The sequence below is a fragment of the Volvox carteri genome (genome assembly GCF_000143455.1).
Source record: "Volvox carteri f. nagariensis unplaced genomic scaffold VOLCAscaffold_56, whole genome shotgun sequence".
Taxonomy (NCBI): Eukaryota; Viridiplantae; Chlorophyta; class Chlorophyceae; order Chlamydomonadales; family Volvocaceae; genus Volvox; species Volvox carteri.
This window is the reverse complement of record NW_003307599.1, coordinates 741,980-749,129: the sequence shown is the minus strand read 5'-3', so window position 1 is coordinate 749,129 and position 7,150 is coordinate 741,980. Positions and strand designations below refer to the sequence as shown.

The 7,150-nt window shown below is 54.1% G+C and overlaps 2 protein-coding genes across 2 annotated transcripts in view; both read right to left on the bottom strand.

Annotated features, from left to right (window-relative positions):
- VOLCADRAFT_96961 (uncharacterized protein) overlaps positions 1–4,680 on the bottom strand; it is a gene marked incomplete at both ends in the record, with an annotated part of 11,388 nt that extends 6,708 nt beyond the window's left edge. The window contains 10 exons of the mRNA XM_002955933.1: positions 11–35; positions 393–586; positions 879–1,105; positions 1,338–1,620; positions 1,911–2,027; positions 2,917–2,976; positions 3,107–3,230; positions 3,409–3,457; positions 3,788–3,821; positions 4,483–4,680. Coding sequence (XP_002955979.1) covers positions 11–35; positions 393–586; positions 879–1,105; positions 1,338–1,620; positions 1,911–2,027; positions 2,917–2,976; positions 3,107–3,230; positions 3,409–3,457; positions 3,788–3,821; positions 4,483–4,680 — 1,311 coding nt within the window. The remainder of the gene's footprint in view (positions 1–10; positions 36–392; positions 587–878; positions 1,106–1,337; positions 1,621–1,910; positions 2,028–2,916; positions 2,977–3,106; positions 3,231–3,408; positions 3,458–3,787; positions 3,822–4,482) is intronic.
- A 1,495-nt stretch (positions 4,681–6,175) lies between these two features.
- Positions 6,176–7,150, bottom strand: part of VOLCADRAFT_107034 (uncharacterized protein) — a gene marked incomplete at its 5' end in the record, with an annotated part of 19,065 nt that continues 18,090 nt past the window's right edge. The window contains 2 exons of the mRNA XM_002955932.1: positions 6,176–6,639; positions 7,025–7,066. Of these exons, the coding sequence (XP_002955978.1) occupies positions 6,333–6,639; positions 7,025–7,066 (349 nt within the window). The 3' untranslated portion in view covers positions 6,176–6,332. The remainder of the gene's footprint in view (positions 6,640–7,024; positions 7,067–7,150) is intronic.

The window sequence follows — 7,150 nt, the reverse complement described above, 5'->3', positions numbered from 1 at the left end:
TATCAGCCACCTCCCTAGGAATGGCGGCCAGAGCTCTGGTGGGGCGGTGGGGCAGTGGGGTGTCAGGGCGAACCACTGGCAATTGAAGCACACACCAGAGATAGAAGTAGTAGTAATGAGATAGTGAGAGAGGGTGGAGGTAGTGGGCGGAAGGGCGAGCGCGGGAGAATGGGGGGGGGGGAGAGGAGGGAACGATTGCGCGCGGAAGGTGTAAAAAAGAAAGGGGCATGCCAGGAGCGCTCTCATGCGGAGAAAGGGCAGCTGGATGGCGCTGGCGGGGGACGGAATTAAACGCCCTGCTCGCTCTCCCCAACCCCTCCATTCCATCTTTTCCCCGCATTTTCCCTCCCTCCATCACACACACACACAACAAAAGCCTAGTTATCACTCACTGCTTTCCGTGGTCTGACGCCTGTCGGTCGCAGCCCCCCAGTCCCTGATACGCCCGGGCCAGGGAGTAGTGGGCCTTGGCCAGCAACAGGGGCTCCTCCTTCACCACCCCCGGCATGGTACGGCACACCACCTTGGCATGACCCAGGGCCATCTGGGCCAACCGAACCACGGCCCATGGGTCAGGTTTGGGTTGCTGGGGGGAAAAGGGGGGAGGGGCATGGCGAAAAGAAAGGCACCAGAGTTTAGGTGAGCTTGGACAAATGTACCCGTACCCATAGGCAACGTCCGCATAAGTAAATAGCTATTCACGTACAGACAGACACACACACATACAAGCACGCTCGTATACACGTCTTCGCCGCTACTGTTCCGCACTTCGTTTTCCAGCTCCGCAAGTCAGGGTCCGGGAGTGTGGAAAACATACTTCCCGTCTTCGCCAGGGCATACATATACACATACATACATACGCAGGCATGCACGCCCACCTGCATAGCCGCCTCCAGGTCCGCCTTCACCTCCTCCAGTCGTACGGCAGGAGTATCCGCCTCCAGCTCCTCCAGGAGACCCGTACCGCCGTGCTCATCCGCCGCCAGTCCCGCAATACCGCTCATGCCAAGGGGACCGGCACGGTTATTGCCATGGGTACGATGGCCGGGGCCTCCGACGGCATCCCCCCCGCCAGGCGTGACAGCATCATTGTCGTACCCGTCAGCTCCAGGGGAGGCCAGCACATCCAAATCGTCATCAGCTAGAGTGGTGGGTTCGCCTGGCGGAAGGATAAATGGAGGTGAAGTAGTGAATGGATTGTCGGGAGGGACGCGGTTAAGAAAAGAGCTAGGCGGTTATGTCGGTTAGGTAGCGACTAGCGAGGGGGTTAGGTAATGAAGCGGCGGTTGGGTAGCCAGGTGGGCGCGTGGTTTCGCGGATAAGGATTAGGCGCTCACCCTCCACATCAATAACCTCCTCGTCCGACACGATACTGAAAGCCGCCCGACCTCCACGAACAGAGCTTGCGGTCACGCTCCGCGCGCTGCGGGCGCTACGAGCACTGCGGATGCGCGCTGCCGCGGTGGCGCCGCGGCCGCCTGCGCCGTCCGCGTGTTCGTCGGCGGCGGCGGTGGCAGCCGCGGCGGCGGTGTCCAGTCGTGCCACTTTTTTGAGGTGGAGGTTGGTGAGCGGTGCTGGGGGAGGGCGGGACGCGGGCTGCGAGAACATACTCCGAGATAGCTGCGGTTGTAGATCGTGCCGCGTGTGGTTGAAGTGTATTTGCAAAGGTGGGTTTTGGGGAGGGAGATTTTCGGGGGTTGAGAGCGGGTAAGAGGATAACGGAAACGGGAAACGGATAGCTAAGGCGGAAGTCAGCGAGTGTAAGCGCAGTGGGGAGCATGTACTGGATTATACGGGGAGGGACAGAAACGGGGAGGGACAGAAAGAGTTCCCAAAACCCGTGGTTTATGGTTTTCATTGTCCACCTCCTCTATATTCTACTTTTGGACTAGGTAATAAATAAAGCTCACTTGCACGGGATCCACCTCAGGCGGTGCCAAGAGCTCCGCATCGATTAGCTGCCCCGACCGGACGCGACCCGCTGGGCCCCTTGCCTCAGGTGCTTGAGGAGGATAACTACTTGCCATCTGTGGTCATCCCGGGAACAATTACAGGTTGGCAGGAAACTCGTGCCATGAAGGACAGCAAGGGCCGCGCTACAACGAGTTTACACTTTTCGATCAAGCGAGGGAAATTATCTTTATAGAGCGTCGATATTGGAAAGCAGCTAAGCAAATATGCCTCTGTCAGCCGCGAAATCAACATCAGCTGCTAGTCCAAACATACAAGCGAGTCATCACTTTCATAAGGCAAACGTTCATGCTTACCTACAATGGAGAACGGATAGTGCCTCGTACCAAGCGTTGTGTAAGTTGCCGAAGGCTCTAAGTTCACAGCTCAAGCGTTAGTCAAATGCGCTAGCGACACATATGCCGAAAATAAAATTCAGTTTATGATAATCCGACTGATCTACGTTCCATGTATACTCCCCGTTCCTTAGCGACGACTGTAACTCTGCTCCGGTAGCAGGTGCCACCTTATGTCCCTGTCTGCCCTTGGGCTGCGATACTACTACACAGTCGTCGTATGCTAATCTGCTTTGTGCATAACACCCAAGGAAATGGAAAATCTCCAAGGGATTGCTTCATTGTCGGACGTGTACGGATTGCTAAACTCTTCAACCACTCTTTAGCATGCTGCTGGTTTCAGCCCCAACCATCTGATATTTGCAAAATACTTGACATTGGTCGATTCGGGGACAGCGATGGGTTTGGATTCACCGTGTATTCCGCCCTGCGTGTATGGTGACGGCTAGCGTCAAGTCCTCGTTCAAGGCATTTTGGGAGCGCTTATTGTGATTATGAAGCATCAAGGACGACGTTCGGCAGTGGCTACACCCGGCTCACCTTGACTGCTGCATGCCTTGACTGCTGACCATGTACCCGGGCCTCTCCAGCTACAAAACCTCCCACCTACCACCAGGCCACGCGACCCGCACTTGCCGTTTTTCGACCACCATGGGACGCGAACCCACAGCTGCGGCCCACGGGGCGTACCGAAAAGCATAGCAACGTGTGTTCATGAACAATTCGGCCATGTTATGAAGCCACGGAGAAAAATCCCAGAACGAAATTCCCTCTGGCGCCTGCCCACCGAGTCCACCTACCGCCTGGCCTCCATGAGCTAGTACCCTCCTTACAAACGCACATGCCTTCCTGTACCTTAGGGCGTGGGCACTAGATCCGCGAGGGCAGCAGGTGGACGAGAAGCAGGCGGGAAAATGGCGGCATCTGAGGACGCATCAAGCGTGTCACATGGACAGCGTCGGTCATGCGTGTTTCGGGGGTTGCACAAAAAAAACATAAAACAGGAAAGACACCAATTTCCGTGAGCATGCATATCGACATGCCTATCGATGTCTTTACCAACCGCATTAGTCCAAACAAACCACTTCTTGAGTACACTCACATCATCGTGAGGCAATCCCTCGTCCGGTGTGTTCTGCTGGCCGGCCGGCCTGGGTGTGCAAAGCCCCACCCAGGCCCCCCAAGCCGAGTGAGGCGCGGCAGGGACAAAGGACACAAGCAGTTGGTAAGCCCGGGCGACGCAAAATACGTGGAGCATGACAGGAAAACGAGCACAAGTCAGGAAATGTGCATGACGGAAAGAAAGGCACACGCGGACATAGTCAAGGAGTAGTCTCCGCATTGAATGGTGCATGGACTTGCCATACAACAGGGATAACACACAGCATCACGAAATGCACAACGATAAGACGCGGATATGAGCTGATCTACAATCGACTGAACGAAGGCTCCTCAATACCGCGGGGCTTCTCAACACCTACCTTCCGCGACCTGTGCCTGCTCCTCATGGGCGACCTGCCAGAGGGGACAGAGAGGAAAAAGAGAGTCAGACTGAAGCCGGTTCACTCCCGCTAAAACACATGCAACTTTGGGCGAGTTCGTCGTCGTTCCCACCTTCATATATTTCCCAACTACGATTTGTGACAATGTGTTCAAATGGCCCAGAAGCCTCCCACCCTGTAACGATTCAATTCAATTTCCCAACTGGTTGTCGTCATAAAACAATCGACCAACGACACAGAGCCCGAAGAATGGCCGAAAGCGGCACTTAGGGTTCCGACATGTATTCCATCGCGCCAGCTCCATGTCGGTGTTGAGAAGCAGTCAACCCCAGCCAACCATTCCGCAGCCGTCAGGAGCCGCACGAGAAGGTATGCACGAGCAACAGGGAGAGGCAGGCAGAGGGGGTCCTTAGCAAGCATGGTACGGCGAGGGAAACGGCAGTTTATGTCGCTGATGTGAGAGTGAGGGTGCCGGGTCTATCGTGAATGCCCGGAGCCTTCAACTCAAGGACGAGGAAGAAGATCCAACACCCGCAACAGACAAAGTGACAGCGACAGGTTCCTCGCACGCACAGACGTATGTAATCATGTACGACTGGCGGCCGGTAGCGCTGTCCTGTCTTTGCTGTGACGTTTGGCTGACCATCTTTCCTAGGGTGCTATTCTGGGCTGACCTGAGCTGCTACGGCGAGGATTGAAACGTATTCCTGGAAAACAAGCAGTTCAACAAATAAGGAATTCCAATATGGTTCGCTGTGGACCTCCAGGACAAGAGCAACGAAATTGCGGTTCCATGGCTTACCGAGCTTGCTGAGAGCATTCCAGCCGAGTGTGGTACTCCTATATAGGCTAGCAGTCTCAACAGTTATCATTTAGCAGCCTTGCGCACAATTGACCTTCGCTGCTAACTTTTATCATGAAGTGACAGCCCAAGCATGACGTATCGCACTGGTGACCTGATGTGCTTGATGTGATAGCTGTGCAGTAGCACAAAGTTAAGGATGCCAAACCTAGCTACAGTCGCGGTTTTGAGGGCCAATTGTAGTGGTTTTGGGACAACAAATCCAGAAGCCTTGTCCCGTTTAACTTGGCATACACAAGTATCTTAACCTATAAAGTTGTAGTTAAGCGGTTCTGAGGCAACAGGCTGGACCTCAAATACAATAATGGCTGGAGTCTGTCAGGTGCCATACATCATGCAATTTTAGAGCACTCAGACGACTGAGTTGGACTTGGTCGCAAAGAATTTTGAGAGCAGAGAATAACGATACATGAAAAAATAAGGGATAAGGGAAAATTGTCCCAAAACCGGCAAAATAAAGGGACATCAAGAAAACTGCAAACTGTGATGACGCCAAGAGTTCTTCAAATTACATAACAACTTAACATAACAGTACTATGCTGTGCTTGGGACAAACGAAAACGGCCCAGAACTGCGGTATCAATGGATGCCGTCTCCGCAGCGATCTTGCTTCAATGGATAAAAGTTAAACACTAGCCGCTTATGTTAAGTACCGAGACCTCAGGTTATACGGTAAAAGCCCGAACTTTAGCTCGCACGACAAGAACCCCAAGTAACAGCAGGTTGCAGCAAAGGTACGCAGCCAAACTCATCCATCGTCGAGTGTGCGCGTGCGTATACCGCGTCTGTTGTTCTCGTGCAGGTGCGCATTAGTGCATGCAAACCGCGGGGAAGAACGAGATCCGCGCGTATCCCTTCATATCAGCTCATTTGTGTGGGAGGCAAGCATGTCGGGTGCTAGTGGCCGCGGTGGGGACAATGTTGTACATGGGGTCTACTTTACTGTGACCCTATTTACAAACCTTGGGCTGTATGTAGGCTAGAGTAGGCTAAAACAAGAGTTTCCCCTGCAAGCAGCATCCAGCATAACGTCGGTTCACTCTTGCACCATGCATGCTTACCAGCAAGTCTAGGGATGGCCTTTGGTTGGAAGGTCAGTCGCAGCGAACCTTTCACTGGCCTGGGTTTCACCCAGTTTCACTGCTGCATGATAGGCCCAATTGTAAAGTGGTGAATTGTAAATGCATGGTGTGTCCTAACATCGTCCTTAAATGTAGTCTTCAGATCTGTACTACAGGGGGTTTTGGCCGTACGTGTGAACACACCGCCCAAACGGGTTTGGCTTACTTAGACACGTCCTCTAGAAGCACATTTGCGACAACGGCTGTTTTGCGCCTGAAACTGCGTTCCACATGCACAGAAGCATATGCCGACTCCAGCACCGCCAAAAACGAAACATTTCTTTCGCGAAATCTCGAAATCCCTTCGGATCGGTTCGGTGAATGCAGTCCCACGCGCCCCGCTCGCCTTTCCTCGGGCCCAGGCGTTCATCAAAAGGGTCGATTAAGATGTGTTTACTTACATTCACGCCTTGGACGCTAGTTACCAGACGCCTCGCCCAGCCAAGCATCTGTGCGATAGCAGTTTGGAGTGTTATCCTGGCCCGAGTGTTACCTCGTAAAACCACAAAAACCGGCACGAGCATAGCATCTTAAATTTGGCCTAGGGATTCCAGTGATGGTAAGAGAACCGCTGCCAAGCGGTAGCCATATGGGCCACCGTCCACCGGCCGCTGGCGGGGGCCGTCGCGACCACTTGTGCCTTCAACTGAGCCGATACCCTAGGGCACATGCACAGCTTCGTCGCCAACAAATGGGCCGACTGCGTTGGCCCGCGGACCAGCTGGAACGACCCGCGGGTCGAGGGAAGCAAATTGGAATCGGTTGAACCGGCACCGTGGAACTGCATGGAGCCAAGGCGGTGCTCACAGCTTCTTGAAGCGGTACCGGTAGCCGTGAAGCCGCTGGATCTGATAACCAGGACCAGGTTCCGGCGCGCACAACAAGCGAATAGTAGAAGGGGAGAAAAGATGATACAAACTGTCGAAAAGCAAGGGGATGGAATTTTGAGAATAATTGCAAATGCGTTCCAACCTCGATGGGTGTGCCCCAGGGGAGCCGGAATGAGCCGCCATGTGGCAGACCGAGGGGGGCCAGGGACCAGCTGGGAAGGCAGCTTCGCATTCGCGACACCTCACAGAACACTCAAAGAACATAACCACCGACAGGTGTGGCCCACCAACACCTGCCTACATGTAAAAAATCTGCCGTACTCCCATAGCCATATCGGAGTACGACAGTTTTTAACGTCCCATACAAAGCACGAAACAGCCCCGACCCTCCCTCCCATCTTACCTCCATCCCCGGCTGGACGTTGGCAACACCTTCTGAGGCCTGCTGCACGGGCAACACGTGGATCGGAACATGGCAATCAGGGCAGGCATGTCAATGACGGCGGTGAAACATACACGCCCCCCTCCC